The 18,139-nt window shown below is 45.3% G+C and overlaps 1 protein-coding gene across 2 annotated transcripts in view; it reads right to left on the minus strand.

The window, feature by feature from the left end:
- Positions 1–3,838: 3,838 nt before the first annotated feature.
- The window catches only part of ADCY9 (adenylate cyclase 9), a 121,938-nt gene continuing 107,637 nt past the window's right edge, over positions 3,839–18,139 (minus strand). Inside the window, exons 8-11 of one of the 2 annotated variants that reach the window (XM_077906405.1) lie at positions 17,424–17,583; positions 16,347–16,576; positions 13,477–13,518; positions 3,839–8,286 (exon numbers count right to left, since the gene is read on the minus strand). In XM_077906405.1, coding sequence (XP_077762531.1) covers positions 7,098–8,286; positions 13,477–13,518; positions 16,347–16,576; positions 17,424–17,583 — 1,621 coding nt within the window. In that variant the 3' untranslated portion in view covers positions 3,839–7,097. The remainder of the gene's footprint in view (positions 8,287–13,476; positions 13,519–16,346; positions 16,577–17,423; positions 17,584–18,139) is intronic. The other variant, XM_077906406.1, reaches the window with a different exon arrangement.

Genomic DNA, 18,139 nt, shown 5'->3' on the forward strand with positions numbered 1-18,139 from the left:
CATAACCTGTGCTTTACACAGATCATTCTGAAGGCACTGGCATGTTGCACACTTTGCATTTCCCTGGTGCTCTTTGTTAGCACGTGGACACAAGTCCATATGGACGCTGGAATACTTTTAAAAGGTTTTCATTCTCAGCATACACTAGGTAATAACTTAAATATTCTACATTTAATTCAAGTAGCCAGTCTTACAAAACGAAGGGGAGGAGGGAAAGGGAGATGTATTTTACCTTGTTGGTCACTTGGTGACCTACCAACTTCACCACTTAATTGCACGATGACCCACTCCACCACCAGGATTTTTTGTTCTTTCTTGGCGAGGAAGGGAGAGGTCAAGGCATGCAGTCGTTTCGATTTGGCAGCATGCTCTGTGTTCCGGCTCTGTAGCTGGGAAGTATGGGCAGCAACCGGCTGGACTGGAGCAAGTCCCTCAGCTACACTCAGTGCTCCAATCTATTGTATAGAATAAACCACTTCTGTCTATCCCCATAGGTAAGGCATCGTGAAGACAAAAGGGGTCTCCTGTGTTTTGAGTTCCTTGGTGGAAAGCTGAAATGGGAAACTGCTTTATGTGCAGAGACATGTTTGCATATGTGAGAACTGAATTTAGTGGCCAAAGGGTCCTTTCCTTTAAATCAACAAGCTGGCAGCTCACCATGTTGTTGGTTTATCCATCTTCCTGAAGTTAGAAAGTGAGGACGGCATATGGCATGGAGCTGAAACCTACTCAGGAGGTCAAAGATCGTGGTGGAAGCGGTGGGGCGCAGGCAAGTGTCCTTGGAGAGGTCTGGCTGTCGGTGAGGTGGGGCTGGCTGGTCCTCAGTGGGAGGACTCCCAAGAAGCCAGCTCTGGAGACCAGAGAGGCTGGAAGCCAGGGAGCATGTGAATGGAGATCTTCATGAGGCAGGGCGAGGTGAGCTGTGAGGTTTGCCTTGGGCACAAGGACGTCACAAGGGAGCCCCACAAGCGTGCAGATGTACCATTCCCCTTTCCCGTCTGCCCCCTTTTCCCAGGATCATGGACAGATCCAAACAATTCCTCCTTTCTGACACCATTCACTGCCCTACCAAACTATGTGGCAAGAATTTTGTTTGCTGAGATGAGGAAAGTCAGAGGAAGACGAGAGAGAGCATGTTCAGAAGATTGCCACCTGCTGGAAGCCACTGCTTTGCCTGGCGGTAGGACCCAGGGCAGAGATGGGACGGGCAGAGGCTGCTGGTCCCCGCCCCCCCCCCCCCCCCCCCCCCCCCCCCCCCCCCCCCCCCCCCCCCCGTCACCAGCGCTTCTTTTGGGGAGGCCAGGGAGACGCTTTCCTGGGTGGTGCTATTCCTGAAAGGCTCCCACCAGCCAAAAAAAGTCCAAGCCATGGCCTTGTTCTGAGACCCTCTTGCTGGGGCCCCAATTGCCGTCTGGGGAGGATGGTTTTAAAAATAAAATGTATGATTTCATGGGTTTTATGTGGAGTGGCCGCCCTCCCCATGAAGGATCCACACAATATAGGTACAGCTGTTTTCTCTGCTTCTCAAGTGTTGCTCTTTCTTCAAAGAGCTGAACACTCCTTAAGACCATGAATACAGAAAATCATCTCCTTGCTTACAGCTGACACTGAGAAGCCGCTGTTTAAAAACATCCAACGAGGAGAGGACGTCGCTGTGTGAAGCCAGATACCTCCAACTGCCCTTTCAGTCTACTGAAGAATGTGGGGCGGGAAAAGAACAGAGAAAGCAGAGTCTCTAATCACAGCTGTTCCTCAAGTATTCTCAGGCCTCGTGGCAATTTTTAACAATCCAAATAAAGGGAGGTTTGGCGTTACTTGGCACATAGTAAGTACTCAGTAAATACTGGCTGAATGTTCCTTATCTGTTGGGAAGAATTTGACTAACTTCGTAAAACTGTAAAGTTCTTTGAGGGGCTCCTGGAATATATCTAGATAATTCAAACAGAAAACACTAAAATGTCATTTGCTTGGGAATGCATATGCAAACAAGCAGTATTAGCAGGGCGAACCACATTTCTGATGGAGTCCGGAAATGCTTGGAAACCTCACCTGCAGATAGTTAAAATTTAAAAAAAATCATCATTCCTCTAGTTGTTGCAGATTGGGGGTACTTTATTTAAATCCAGGGACTCCTGAAATTGTATGCAATATTAAGAGGGTTTGTGTGTGTTTCTGGAGAAAAGAGCCACAGCTATCATCAAATTATCAAAGGCTCTGTGAGCCAAGAAAGGTTAAGATCACTGCTTTCGATGACTGAGATTTCAGGAGGTGCTCGGCTTGCTAGATATTATACAACAGCTTAATTTGCTTCTCCTTCCGGCGTCTAGGCCCATCAGGAACACGAGAATTCCCCAAACTTATGTTATTCTAATATACAGTGACAACTCTTTGGAGTCATGTAATTGAAAAAAAAAAACAATTCTTACAAAGGAACTGTATAAAAATAGACACTTGGGGAGATTTTTAATTTATACGTATATGGTGTGCAAGTGTGTGCTTTTCTTAATCATTTCCTCTTACTTATCTCTTCCCCAGTTAACTTCCTTTTCCTGGCACTCAGGATCTATTCCAGGTGGCCACAAGATTTCCCACGCAGAGAAAAGCAACCACATGCAGGAGAGAAACCACAAAGGCTAAGTTCTGAAGCGTACTGCAAAAATTAGGGGCTGTGTTTTGTGACTGTTAAGTCCTCAAAAGTCTTCGGGATATCCCTTCTAGGAGGGAGGGAGGGAGGGAAAGAGAGAGAGAGAGAGAGAGACCGATCCACGTTCTCATGAGACCTCCAGTGTGGCACAGACCACGACTCCCTGACCTCCAGCAAGGTTTCTAGGACTCAGGAGGGAAGGACGCCAGAATCGACAAGGAGCGCCCTCATTGGCACCAGCTTCCAGCAGAGAACCACCTAGAAGCTGGATGATCCCTATGAGGTGATGGACAAGGACTGGGGAAACCACATCTTCATCTCCCTTTGCTGAGTCTACAAGAGGATCCTGTGTTCTGAAGTTGCTCATAAATACTGCACTCACCGGGAAAAACCTTGCAGGGGGGAAAAAGGCTCTACACCCCAACAGATCCATAACTTTGCTCCAGATCTGGAGCTGTTGTGAGCTCCTGGAATATATACAAATGCCATGGATGTGTTTCTGGGAAGGGGCTCTGTGACTTTAAATGGATTCTGAAATGCGTTTGTGACCCCACCACCACCACCATGCGGACACCCCCAGGAAATGCAAGGACAGGCTATGTGGGCACATCTTTTCAGAAAACCTGCTTTATTTTCTTGGTCAATTCCTTCTCCTGAGGGATCCCTGGGTGGCGCAGCGGTTTGGCGCCTGCCTTTGGCCCAGGGCGCGATCCTGAAGACCCGGGATCGAACCCCACATCGGGCTCCCGGTGTATGGAGCCTGCTTCTGCCTCTTCCTGTGTCTCTGCCTCTCTCTCTCTCTGTGTGTGACTATCATAAATAAATAAAAAAATAAAATAAAAAAAATTCCTTCTCCTGAGACCTTGCAGGAATAACTATTTAGGAGGCCTAATGAAGCAGGGGTGTCGCTGCACACAAAGCTTGTCCTGCAACCTTTTAAAATTTTTAAAAAAGTTCCATATAAAAATAAATATTTTTCAACTGAAGTTAACTGTAGCAAATATGTCCATTAAACAAAAAGAAAGAAACCACATACATAAATAGGGTTGTTTTGTGTTAGTTGCCTTGTGTTCAAAGTCATGATGTGAAAGAAAAGCAAATCTTATTTCAGCCACACGCTGCAGGAAATAAGGAGTGCCCTAATTTCTGCAGTGTTACTGATCTTTTCAATGAGGAAATACCAGGCATCAAATATTTAGATTTTAGAATATTTTAATATCCATTTCTTGAGTGGATGCATTCTGAAAGAATTAACAATTTAAAAAGAGCAGAGTGAAGGAAAGACGGAAAATGCAAACAGTTGGTTCTTGTTAATTTAATTTCAGGTTCTAGGCATGATGTGATTTTCTGAAACAACCAGCCAAAAAATGCTTACCTCAAAAATCTAGAAATGCAAACGCAGACAGATCTTTGGAAACTACAAATTATTACAGTCCACGTAGCGGGAAGCACGCGGCCCTCTGGCTCTCAGTGTCGTGTGCAAATGTGCAGGTGTTGCCTCCGTGAGCGGAGTCAGTGTTAATGGAGTCGCGTGCAGGTGTTGCATAATCGGTGTGACTCTTCAAGCTACTTAAGGGCTTCATAACTGATGCTCTACATTTGTTTGCACTGGATAAAATTATGTGTGCGTGTGTATACACACACACACACACACACATATGTATAATTCGATCTGACTTTGGGCCAAGAAAACAGCAATTGTAACTCAAAGCGACTATTTACACACATTCAATTCTGAAGTATTGCTTCCTGACCTAAGTTCGTAGGAGGTATTGCCACTGTGAAGAGCACATCCATTGTATTGGTAGCACTTGAACCGCTGCTTAGGGACCTGTCCTCAGTGACTATTTGTTCAACGCCAACAGAGTTGGATGCACAGCATTTCTGTTGCAGAGATTTTGTGGTCCTGCGTTGAGGTATGCTTCAGGGCAGGGAACCGGGAAGGACCCAAGTCGCCTAGTGGCCCAGAGAGAACATCTGTACTGGTTATTTAGGAAGGCTCAGGGTGTTTTTTAAAGACAATTTGAAACTCTGGGTGAGCCATCCATCAAAGGCTCCAATTTGCACATTGCTGGACCAGATCACCAGATGTTAAGACCATCTCCCTGCAATCTGCGGCTTCCCAGGATCAGGAATCACAAACATCTTTGCAGGAGGGGAAGAAAAAAGACAATGTGCTGGGGAGGAAGCATGTGCAGAGATGGACCTTGTAGATAGAGCATGTTCTGAGCGGAACAGCAGAGACACAGGTGACTCGTCGGCAACCACCCAGCCCCTTAGCTGCTGCCAGAGCTAAAGAGCCTGAGGACAGAAGGCAAAAGGAGAGGATCACACTCAAATACATGCCTTAACACTGATGGGAGAAGCCCCTAACATGCCCACAGTCCCTACAGACAAGGACAGTGTCAGGTAGTGTTTTAAAATAAAGATAAAAATCCTGCAGTATCTTATAAGAATACATTCTTTAGAAGCAAGAGGTATTGTCACACCATCCTTCCTCCAGCATTGGAAGACCAACAAACTGACAGTAAAATCTGAAGGAAGATCTTAGTGAGAATGCTCTCGACTCCCTGGGACATCAAGATCCTGGCTATGGCTGCATTGCTGGGAGGCCATCCCATACATGTCCTCCCGGGGAGCTGGCCAATCAGAAGCAGTATTTCCTGATGCCAGAAATGGCAGATTCTGTATGAATTGAGGGGCGTGGTAGGGGTTTGCTGATAATGGGACTTGATGTTGATGTGACAGTTATACAGAGATTTAGCAGCGAAAAGAAAATGCACAGGGTATGCCAGGTATGCCAGTGAAGATCTTAACAGAGAAGGAGCTAGTCCTCAGATTATCCTGTGAACCGTACACCGAGTCACCTTGAAAATAACAACAATGCCTACGGCAGGGCAACACTAGCCTGAGTTCAAGTCTACATACACTCTGGACTCAACGTGGCAAAACATCACAGGCAGGTTCAGCAACAGGGGCCCAGAAGTGAATCTCCTTAGGTTTTCTAGGCTTGCCCTGGTTCAACACCTCACGTGCATGCAGATGACTGTGTCTCTACACACAGTGTGAGAACTCCATCTAAAGGGGGCTGGACTTCACTGGGTTCCATCCTGCCACACAGAAGTCCTGCACAAGCCAACAAGAGCAAAGGACGAGGAGCTTCTCGGATGTGTGGGAGCCAAGTCCCCCGGGCACTGCCTGCCCACCTTGTGCTCAGCCCAGGCCTCCTGCCTCCTGGGAGCAGGGCTCTGACTCGACCCCCGGAGCAGGGAGGCTCCACAGGCATGGATCTGCTGCACACAGGACAGAAGCAGCAGTGCTCATTAGGTTTATCAACTGTGACCCAGTCGGCCTCAGGGCACGGCCGTTCAGGTCTTGCTCAGCCCCTTTTGGTGGGTGGGGGGGACCCAAAGCAGCTGAAGCTCTAATGGACATCTTCTCATCCTTCTGCTGTGCCCTCTGCCTATGTCCCTTCTCATACTTCTGCTGTGCCTCCCCAGCCTATGTCCCTTCGCCAGAATGACTTGGCGGCTCCTCCCCAAAACACACATTTCCTGATAAATAAATAAATAAATAAATGCAACCCTCAGACGTTTATTTTGAGCTTCCCTCTCAGAGGATTCAGCTTCAAAGACAAACCCCTTCGGCTCCCAGCTGGAAGACCCCTCGGTTTCTGGGGCAAAATGAAACACGGCTTTTAAATACCTGAGGCCTGGGCTCACAGGCTCTGCTACTGGTTAGCATCTGGAATCTTGGCCTGCACACAGAGGAAGCCCTAATGCCGCGGGGCTGGGGAGCGGTGCACCCACAGCCCCGAGGGCCCAGGTGCTCTGGAAGGCGCAGGTGGGGAGGGCACAGGCCGTCCTGGCTGGCTGCTGCTTGCAGCCCATGCCCCCCCACCTCCCCTCACAGTGAGTTACTGGCACTTGATCTCAGATTCATAAGTGAAAGTGTGTGTGCGTGTACATGTTTACATAGAAAGGTCAGGTCACTGGAAAACACTATTATGTATATAGAAAAAAATAAACCGCAAAAACATTGTACTAGCAAAAACAAAACAAAAAACAAAGACCCAAAGTGTCTTGTGAGAAAAAGCAATAAAAATGATATCTTAACCACAGCTTTTGTTTTAAAGTCCAGCAATACCCAATGCTGCGATCTCCATGGGTGGCCTCTGTCCCCAGATGCGAGGGCACAGTCAGCCCCTGAAGGCACTTGTTCTCCTCCATGCTGCTGAACGGTCACACCCAGAGGACAGGGCTCCAGGGGAGAAAAAGCAAAGAGACAGATGGGAACAAGCCCTGAATAGCTGTGGCGCACACAGACGTCAGGGTAATGACCACATGACACCACGTCTGGGGATGGAGGCGGTGGCGCTCGAACGCACAACAGGCAAGTACAGATGTAATTGTGTTTCGAGGAGCAGAGCACCGTGGCAGCGATGGGTGCTGCGTCACACGCTCTTGGAAATGTTGAGCCTGGTGAGCTCACTGGCTTCTTCCATGCCTGCTTCTTCACAGTCACTTTTCTCTATGGCTTTGCCAAATCGACATCTTTCTTCAGCTTTGACAGGCTCTTTCCATGGCCTCTTAGAGGACAGGTGAGTGTCCTTGGCCAGCACATTGTTTTCGGACCCCAGAGACGTCTTGTCCACGTTCTGTACAGAAGGCACCAGGTTGGCGATCTCATCCGTGGGAGACCGCCCGATGCTGCCATCCACCTGGACTCGGATGTCGGGGGAGATGGACAGCTGGTGCTGTGGCACGGCCCCGCTGTCCATGCACTTTGGGTATAGGTAGGTCTTCATCTGGCCCTTGCCCTTAACGTTTACTGTCCCCCGGTAGTCGAAGTCGTAGCCCATCTTGCTCAGGACACGGTAGCTCTCCTCACTCACCTGGATTCGGCATTCCACCCCTGTGCTGTCCATCCTGCTGGCGATGTTGACAGTGTCGCCCCAGATATCATACAGCAGCTTGGTGGTGCCGATGACCCCGGCTGTGAGTGGCCCGTGGTTGAAGCCAACCCTGAGCTTAAAGTTGAACCACAGCATGTTGCTGTTGAAGTCGTCCACCACGCGCATCATCTCCTTGGCAAACTCAAACAGGACCTGCAGGTGTTCTTGCGGGTGGCTGCCATCCTGGCACTGCGCGCCGTTCAGCCCGGAGGCAGCCATGTACGTGGCCCCAATGGTCTTAATCTTTTCGATGCTGCTGTAGCCCGGCCTGCTCAGGAGCTCATCAAAGTCCCCGATGAGCTCATTGAGGACCCGGTAGCACTCCTTGCCCCCCTCATAGTTCTCCTCATAGAACTCACTGAAGTTGACGATGCTGGCAAAGATGACACCTCCACTGTCATGGTTCTTGGAGTAAGTCTGGGAGACCTTCAGCTGCTCAGCCACATGGTAGGGGATGATATTTCGCAGCAGCCAGTCAGCTTGGTCCCTCATGCTCTGGATCTTAGTGCGGTGAAGGTCCGCCTCCACGTCCCCGTGGTAGTGCAGGCGATAGCTGACCTCAAATTCTCGATTCAGGAACCAGACCAACAAGAGCAGAAGAAAGAAGACAAGAATCACCTCCTGGCCAATCAGGCTGGCGGTTCTGCCGTCACGCGGCAAGGAATTATTGCACGGATTCCCCTCGGAACTGGAGAATAAAGAGAAGAGAAAGGACGTGCCTTCTTAAGTGCATCTTTTAAGGGAGAGGTTGCTGCTCAGGACTTGCAGGTTCTGAAACACCCAGCTAACCAGCTCTCTGCACCAAGTTCTGTGGAGTTCAAAGTGTCAATGACCCGCAGCCACAAAGCTACCCAATCCTGTTTAGCTGGCTGGCTCAGGTGTGCAGAGATAAACACGGACTTTTTAAATTGACTTCTGAGTAACTACTCGGTGACTGCTTTTTTTCAGGAGTCTTTAGCTCCTTGATTTTAAAAATCTTTTCATTTCTACCAACTTTCTGTTTTGAAAATTCTAAACATAGGAAAGTTAAGAGGCTAGTAATACGTTTGTACACCCATCTCCTGGATTCAACAATTGCTGACATTTTGCTGCTTTGTTCTTTCCCTCTGTCAATGCACACGTGTGCACACACAGCTTTCCTGATGAACATTATGAAGGTAAGCTGCAGACATCATGACACTACCATCCTGAATATTTCAGTCCCTGCCTCCTAAGAATAAGGACATCTCCCTATGTAACCACACTACTATCATCATACCCAAGAAATTTAACATTCTCTGACATACTCATTTTTTAGATTCTTAATCCAACTTTAGTTCTGAAAGAGGCATAATTTTACAAAGAATATAAATTCTCTATTGTTTACTTGTATAAAGCCCACTAAATGTACCATTATCTCCCTACTGGGTTAGTTCTGTTTTATCAAAGGCATTTAAGGCAGTGTTAACATTTTTACAAATAATATTATACTTTTAAAAAAAGTTTTCAATTATTTATTCATGAGAGAGAGGCAGAGACATAGGCAGAGGGAGAAGCAGGCTCCTCACAGGGAGCCCAATGTGGGACTTGATCCCAGGACCCCGGGATCACGCCTTAAGCTGAAGGCAGACGCTCAACCGCTGAGCCACCCGGCATCCACATGACCCTGAGATCAATACCTGAGCTGAGATCAAGAGTCGGATGCTTAACCGAATGAGCCACCCAGGCACCCCAATATATATACTTTTAAGAGTAGTACCTTGTAAGAAACTCAAACAGCATTTTAAAAATGGTACAAAATAAGTGTCTTTCCTATGAGAAAGTTGTGATTTTCTTGTGGTTGCAAGAAATTGTAATACATGGATATGCTGTAACAACCAGATTTTAACCCTGGGCATTTGGGCTGTGTCTATCCCTTACCTCCAGGGAATGCCGCTGGGATGACCCTATGCAGAGAAGGGAATCTGTCTGAGGGATAAGCTATTGGAGTTGGAAATGCTGAGTCACTTCAACTACTGCACATTTATGATTCCTTTAGAAATTTCCAAATTGTGCTTCTCCTTTCCGTTCCTTCTAATAACAGCCTGCTCTCGGTTGGGGGGGGGGGGTGCTGTTCTGTAGTTGGACAGTACTGATGAGCAACAGCTGTGACTGAAGATTGACCACCATTACCCCCAGCAAGTCTCTTTGAAAGCTTCTTATTTAGATGTAATGTTTCCACTTAAAAATCCTACATACTCATCAGAAGATATTTAGAGGAAAACATAGAAAGAAGATTCACCCATATGGATCATCCAGAGGTAAGTTCTGTTAATGAGCCTTGTGTTTCCTTCTTTTCTTTCTTCTGCTTGTTTACAAAGCAGTGGTTGCTCTGTTCACATAAATTCTGGGCCCTGATGTGCTCCTAAAGCAGGCATCTAGGTTTCAGGTGGCAATGGGCCAAGTCACTCTATGAATAAAATTATATATAAAATGGTGGGGTCCTCAGTTTAGACAGCTCCATGGCACCGAAAACTCGATTCTGTAATCAGGGTGTTTAATAATTTTACTGTTACCTGTGACTTAAGGACATTAAAGAAAATAGTGAAATTGACCAATCTGGCCATAATGGTCCTCTATGAAACATGGTCACAAAAGCCCTGGACTGTCTCAGCTGGACCACTACAGAGTTCTGGAACCCTGGGCAAGATTTCTAGGTCTCAATCTTCTTACGGGTAAACTGAAGATGGGCTAGAGTATTGTTAAGTACCTACTGGCCTCAGATTCTGTGCAGAAAGGAGTTAACACAGCAGGCCTGAGGCTGCCACCCATAGAAAGGCCTACTGGCAAGGGTGTCTGAGGCTGGCATCAGGATCTTGGATTTGGGGAGATTCTCACCCCTCTCCTTGATAAGAAGGGCCTATTGTGCCTAGAATGTGACTTCTGAGTCTGGAATTTTGGTCCATGCCAGCAGAGATGCCTATGTGATCAATCTCTAATAAAAACCCTGGGTACCGAGTCTCTGATAGGCTCCCCTGGGAGACAACACTTCACCTACACTGTCCAAACTCAATGCTGGAGGAATTCAGAACATCCTGGATTACACCACGGGAACAGGACTCTTGAAAGCTGGCATCTGGTTTCCTCTGGATTCTACTTCATGTACCTTGCTGCTAATTTTGCTTTGTGTCCTTTCACTGTAATAAGTCACAGCCATGAGTACGACTCTGTGTGGAGTCCTGAATCCTCCTAGCAAATTCCTGGTTCTGGGGGTGGTCCTGGGGACCCCTGCCATAAGTTCCATGACTTTGCCCCCATGAGCCAGGAACCAAAAAAAGGCCTCCATGGTAAGACAGATCTATTTATTCTTCCAACTGTCATTTAGCCAAATGGCAACACATATCATGAATCTCAAGTACTAAACAATTAACTATTTTAGATGATCAAAACAGATTTGTGTCTAGCCCTGCAAGCCCTCTAACTGGCTTGAGAGTAGAGACAGAATCTGCAACAGGTGGCAGTAAGTATTGTCTTGTGTGAGCCCATCCTGTTGGGTTAGGAGGTGACCTTTCTGTTTCTCCAAAGTGGTGATATTGAGGAACACCCCACTTTATGAATAGACATCACCAAGGCTTAACATCATCCTAATGGTCCAACCAGATTTTGTAGCCCTGCGGCGGAAATGGGCAGCTGCTCACTTTCCTCCCTGTTCTATGGTCAAGGCCAGCAGTGTGGCCCGACTCTGGAGAGGGGCACAGGCCAGATCCTCTGGACAGGGGAGGGTAATTGTGGAGCACAGGACAGTGTGAGAGAGGTTTGCTTTCATCTTTGTTTAAAAGGGGAATCCTAATACACAGATTTATGATTAGTGACCAACGGACTGCCATGCAACAGAGATCTGTAACAAGATAATCACTTCCCATAGATAACCTGTATTTCTCATTCCACTACAGAAGGAACAACAATGGTGGTCCCATTTCTAAGTTCCAAAAAGAGGAATTTTATGGGACTAAATGCAAGAGTCAATTTATGACTTAATAGCTGAACATCAAGTCATAATTGGAAGTTAAGAGTAAAATAGAGTATAATCTTTTATCATGGAGAAGAAGGATTAAATCAGAGAGAAAAACAGAAAACAAAGATCACTCATGGTCCCAACCAGCTGAACATGGAATGTGTTAACATCTTAGTGAATTTCAGTGCCATGTAAAATCTATGCCTACAGACGCGAGGCTGGGGGAGCTGCCACGCTGGGACACAGAGGGTGGGGCTGGGTGCTGGTAATGTTCTGTTTCTTGGTCCGAGGGGCAGTTGATGGGATGTACCCGCTTGTGAAAATTCATTGAGCTGTATTCTTGTGATTTGGGTACTTTTTTGTGCACATGTTATATATTCACCAGTAAGCTTATTATTAAAAAAGCTAAGTGTTTTGTTTTTAAATACCTTAGTTGTGATCCTAAAAGAAACAAATTTGTAGTCTGCCTTTGTTCCATACTTTATTTCTCCTTCCCAGTGTCTATATTTCCACAGATTTACTTTTTTAATTGTATAAACAGAAAAAAAAGTCATTCATCACTCACTACCAAGTCATTACTATGACATATCTTACATTTTTTTCATATATATATAATGAAATACAGGACATATGCAATTTCACATGATGTTTTTCTTATTGCTGCATTTTAACAGTGGCAATATCTGTGTACATGAACATCATTTAATTCATTTCTTTTTATTGCAACTGAAGTTGCTGATGAATTTTCAATGTTATCAGCCATTGTGATCAACATTTTTGGACAAGTGACCTTTATCATATGCTGAATTATCCCCTCGGTAGATAAGCAAAAATAGAATTATTAGGTCAAAGGCTATGAACACGTATGTAGATCATCAAATTACTTTCCAAAACTATGTGCCATTCTGAGGAGCAACGAGGCATGGCAGAAAGAGCAGGGCCTGGTAGTGAGGGAGGCCAGGGTTTAAACACTGCTGATGACTAGCTGTATGACCATAGATGGGTTCCTTAACTTTCCTGAACTTCAGCTTCCTCATCTGGAAAATGAGGACAAAGTCACCTAATGTGTCAATCATTGTGAGAAATAAACCATACGTATAACTGCCTGGTACCTTAACAAAGCAAATACCCACTCTTGTATGAATGTGCCATGCCTTTGCCTGCCCTGGGTATTCACACTCTAACATCTTGAAGGTCCGATGGAAAAGACCACAAGGAGTTTTTTGTTTAAATGTGCAATGATTTCAGTAGTAACATCTTTACCTTCTACCTGCATTTCCTCTTGTGAATTTTTTTTTTTTTTTGGTTTTGTCCTTTATCGGGCCTTAGCTCTTCGTGGAACGGCCCATACATACTTTTCTCTACCTAAATCCCCCCACCCCATCAATGTGTCAGTCAGTTTTTTATTTCTGTGCATGTGTGGTTCTCTGTATTATTTGTAAGATTGGAGAGTTATCTCTGTCTTAGAGATAATTCTATTTTTTCTAGATTTTTATATAGTTTTATATAATTTAATGTTTATTTCTATTTAAATTTTAATTTGACGTTCACAGTAAAGCAAGAGTCTAACCTTTATTATTTCAAACCTCTAATTAGAAATTTCAAAATATTTTAGGAAATTAAAATAAGTACTTTCTTAGATTTGAGAGATTTCCTTTGTAACCTGGTGAAGTCTTACATAAAATGAAGCCAAATCTAGTATATTCTTAACAATCATTCATTTTCTCAATAAGATAACTATGATTTGGTATTTCAACAAGTAGGTATTTTCCACTTATTCCTTTAAGAATTACACATAATTATTTTTATTCAAGATATGACTGCTTTTTATGAAGCTGAGAAAGAAACAGTACTCATATAGTTGCCCTCATTTGTTCAGACATAAGCATGATGTCAAAAGCTTACCTGAAATTCTGTCCTGCATCAAGGTGTGAAATTACTATGGAACTGAAATTAAAATGCAGAAAAATATTATTATAAAAAAAACAAGGTGTTATATAAAGTGAAACTGAGAAGAGTTAAATAATTTCCTTTTTTTTAATGTGTAGATTAAGTCAGACAATTAAGGATCGCTAATTCTTTATTATAATTTGATATTATGTGTTAACTAAAAATCACAGCCACAGAGATAGTGATGCAGCTAACAGGACTTCACAAAGAGCAAAACCAAGAAGTCTCTAAGGCATTCGCATGACAGTGAGGACTTATCCACATGGTCCCACAGGCTAGAAACCAGTCATGATAAACAGCGATGCCCACTGACTAAGGACTGATTTAGGAACTGCTGGAGACACTGGCGGACCTGAGAAGCCAGACTATGCTACTAGGGTGCCCAAAGCAATCAAATCCCAGTTCTGAGGCACAGAAACCACATACAATAAAAAAACTCTGGGTGTCGGGGCAGGACCTGTGACCCAGTACCCTTCCCATATCCCCCACAGCTTCTTCTGGGATCCTGTTGCACCTGATATCCCCCCAGGTGGGCAGATCAACCCTGTACCCCTATACTTCCTGGTCTGCTAGATCCACTGGCTCCCACTCATTACCAATAGGGACCTTACACAGCTTCTGCAAGCAGGTCCCCTGGGCAGCAGAGGCGAGGGGACAGCTAGGAGTGGCTTTAGCATCACAGGCGGTGTGTCCTCTTCTCTCCTTGCCCATGCATGACTGTGACACTGTCCTTCTCCATGTGTCCATGTCCCCCTGCAAGGCTGGCATGGCTCTCAGAAGTCCCTTCCCCTACACAGGAGGCCTGTCTGGATTTTCGTTCCCCATTCCCCATGCTTCCTATCCTGTGGGGCTCAGTGATGATGACCAGGTGAGTGGGAGAAGTACCAGGTAGAGGGGAGATTCAGCTGCCAGCCACACCCCAACATCTGCTTTTTGAGTTCTGGGCAAAGGTGATGGAGTTGGTCCCTCATCACTCTGGTCCCTCCTGATCTAAGTGGAAAAGCTCCGCACCAGTGACTGAATGACCACAAACTGGCTGATGGGGTATTTGTGATGGTTCTTTTAGAAGGTTAAAAGGCAGACTGATGAATTCCATGCTTTTGGGAAAGAGCTTCATAATGACCCTAATTCCAGATGGCCATAACTTCAGAAAGGGAAATGCATGCTTTGTTCTGTTTAAAGTAATTTAACTATTCATTAAAGTTTCCTTTCAGATGCTGAATGATAGTTCTGCTTAAAATTCCCTTTTGATCTTAATTTGCAGGAAATGTGAGTGTCTTTCATGTCGTCATTACTTTATTAAGTCTTACTGAGGAGAAGGATGCTTGCTCTGTCCATTACCGACCACTGCTTTGGTAATACCCAAAGATACACTAGAGTGGTTTCATACTTGATATTGTGACAAATCGGATCATTTTCTACTTCTGAACTTATTAAAGCAATGGTTCTCAGCAACAGTAATGCCATTCCTAGGAGGCATCTTGGAAATGTTGGGGCTCCTTCTGGTTGTCATAATAATTTGAGGAGCCAGGAATGTTAGATGTCCTGCAAGGCATGATGAAGGAATGCCCTGTGTAGCTGAAATATCCTGCAAACCTAAACCCATAGTAATTATAAAGAAGCCATTCTTTAATATGTGCTAATAGTAAAATGTTTTTATAAAGCATTTATCCAAAGAAGTCCAATATTTAAGTGAAGTTTTTTTAGGCGAAGTTTATTACAGAAACAGAAGCTTAATGGCCTTAAGACATTATCCTGAAGTTTCTGAACCACTCACTGTGACAATTATTCTCTCCAACATATCACTGTATCCCCAACTATATATTTAGTTGAAAAAAGCCAATAGCCACAAAACCAATTGCAAATGTGCAATAATCATTTTGAGACCTATTTATACAACACTAAGAACCAAAAATGATTCAATTAGTAGGACACATAAAAGACAAGGATCTTATTGGATTTCATTATTATAGGATGTTTTAATATCCTATGTATTATCATTGCTGTCCTATACATTTTAATATCCTATATATATCATTGCCATCCTATACATTTTCATTTTTAAATTTTTTTGTAGCACAACAGTAAGAATTGCTCCTATCTCTGGGGTCTTTCACACAGACCCCTTCTCTTCCCATGCCATCCTATCTACACCTTGGCACCTACCAGTGCAAGGATTTTGAAGGCCATTTGAATACCAGGAACTGAAAGTATTATTCAATATGTGGAAGGACCTCAAAATAAAAGATGTATTTCCAGTGACTGGTCATCACTCCATTTCATGTCATGACACACATGTCACAAGAGTGAGTCCATATTTATAAATGAGGTCTTGACCACATGCAAAGAGCACCTACCTCTTCACTTCCTCTCCTCAGCAACCTACAACCTGTCTGGGTGTGTTATTCTTACTCAAATGAGGTTAGAACAGCTTCCTCTTTGCCTTTTCATGTCTCCCTATACCTCTACTTCTTCTGTTTCTTGATCATCTCATATGAAATGGCTCTGGTCCTACTTCTCCATTATACTAAGTTCAAGCATGTGTCTACTGCACTGTCTTCCAGGGCGAGGGGTAATCCCCCAAGGATGTCTATAGGCACATACATATTATGTCATGAAGAATTATTTTTTTTCTTTTTTGCATATTAGTCTTCAGACATTTCCTTAAGTTGCTGACATTGTACGTGTTGGACACCACTTCATGTTGTGACAGTAGCCGGCAGAGGAGAGGGAGAGGGTATCGGCATGGATGTGAGACATGTGAGGTCAGGAAGGGTGCCCCAGCCGGCAAGGGTGCCAGATGCAGACCACAGTGGTCGACGTACCTGTCAGGGCACAGGGAGATGTAGAGCAGGAGCAGGGGCCCAGCCCCAACGACGGTGGCTAAGGAGGACCTCATCCAGGAGCTCAGCTGGCAGAAGTTACAGTAGTGCACGACGGTGATCAGGACAGCGGAGCCCGTGAACACGGTGAACTGCAATGAGGGGCTGGCGTGGTTACTGACCCATCCAACCCTTGCCATGTGCGCCCCTGGCCTCGCTTCCAGCTGAGCATGCTGAGATCAAAGGATTCACTTACTTATATTTCTTGCAATATAAAAATACCATGGATATCACAAAGTACCTGGCAGTTTCAGGGACAGATCATAAATCACTGGGTTAATAGTCCAGAGCTTTAGGCTACAAGCTTGCACTGGCACGAAAATTCTCCTCCAGAGGTGTGGAGACTGCATATGTCATTCTGGAGTAAAGGAAGGTAGGCCACCCATTTGAGAACCACCACTGGTAAGTGGTTACCTTTACAAAGCCTTCCTTCAGGCATCCTGCTACATGCCAGGGGAAGTGTAATTTGGTGTTAAGAGTATCAAATGCTGTCAGCCCGCCTTGTAGCTCATGTTACACTCACTTTCACCAAAAGTAGAACTTTCCACAAGGGCATTAGTTCACTCTTCATGGGGTTTAAGTTGGAAGCTCCTTCCCTGACCAAGAGCAACTGGACTAGGGGCAGTCACCTCGCTGTTGCCAGTTTGACAGGTAAGCACGGTATCTCATCTGGAAATGTGGGACAGATGCTGCTTTGTAAAATGCATAAGAAAATAACTGATTTGGAGCAGGGGAGGCTGGAGAGGGGACATGTGAACTGGGCAGGGCAGCTTCATACCCATCTCTACTTGACTGTGGTCAGTGACAGGCTTGAGCATCTAGAGAGGCTGCATGCTACCCTCCCTGCCTGTTCCTCTGTCCCAGCCAACGCTTTTAAGAAGACAAGCTCAAAGTGCTGATGAAGAGTTTGTTACCTCTTATATTTAAGTTGCTGTCCTAAGACATAAGGCTTATTTAAAAAGAAAAAAAACAAGGGCATCCTGGAGAGCCCATAAACAAAGTCACTAGGCCTTTACTTACGTGTATGTTTGTCTCAAATTCAGACGTGACATGTGAATAGACTGCAAGGGCAGGGAGTGACACCAGGATGGCCCCAATGAAATGGCGTGGGAGCCAGCCAGCTATCCATTCCAGGAGGCGCTTGGTACAAGCCATCACGTCTTCCAGGAAAAACACCATCCTGGGATGAGGGGAGAAAGGAGAAATCGCAGTGGGTCAGCCTGCCCAGGACGATGAGGGCAGGAGACCCAGCCAGCGTTGCTCCCGACTCTTTTTTTTTTTTTTGCTCCCGACTCTTACTTATGTGGCCTCCATGGGGCAGGGGGGCAGGAAGAGTCCCTGCCTCCTTCACTTTCAGTTGACAGTAAGTGAATTGGACTTGCTCAGCCCATCACACCTTATTTTAAGGTCATGTGTCATCATGATAACACGTGTTTTTACAAAGCCAAGCATGAACTTCTGTGGGTCTCAAAGTAGATGTAAGGACCAGGAACACCCATGAGAGGTTACCATTAACTGTCCCAGGCTGCTAGGGTGAGAAGTCTCCAGCGGGGTGCTTTGCAGGTGTTTGGGAATTTGGCAGGGCCTTTTTGGTTGCCACAAGGACTGAAGGTGCTGCTGTCATCTAGTGGACAGGAGCTAGGGATGAGAGGCCCACTGTAACATATAGGGAGGCTTGTCCTGCATCCCACAAGACTGCCACATGCTCCCTGGACACCTACAGAGGTGAAAACCCT

This window comes from Canis aureus, chromosome 8 (assembly GCF_053574225.1).
Source record: "Canis aureus isolate CA01 chromosome 8, VMU_Caureus_v.1.0, whole genome shotgun sequence".
Taxonomy (NCBI): Eukaryota; Metazoa; Chordata; class Mammalia; order Carnivora; family Canidae; genus Canis; species Canis aureus.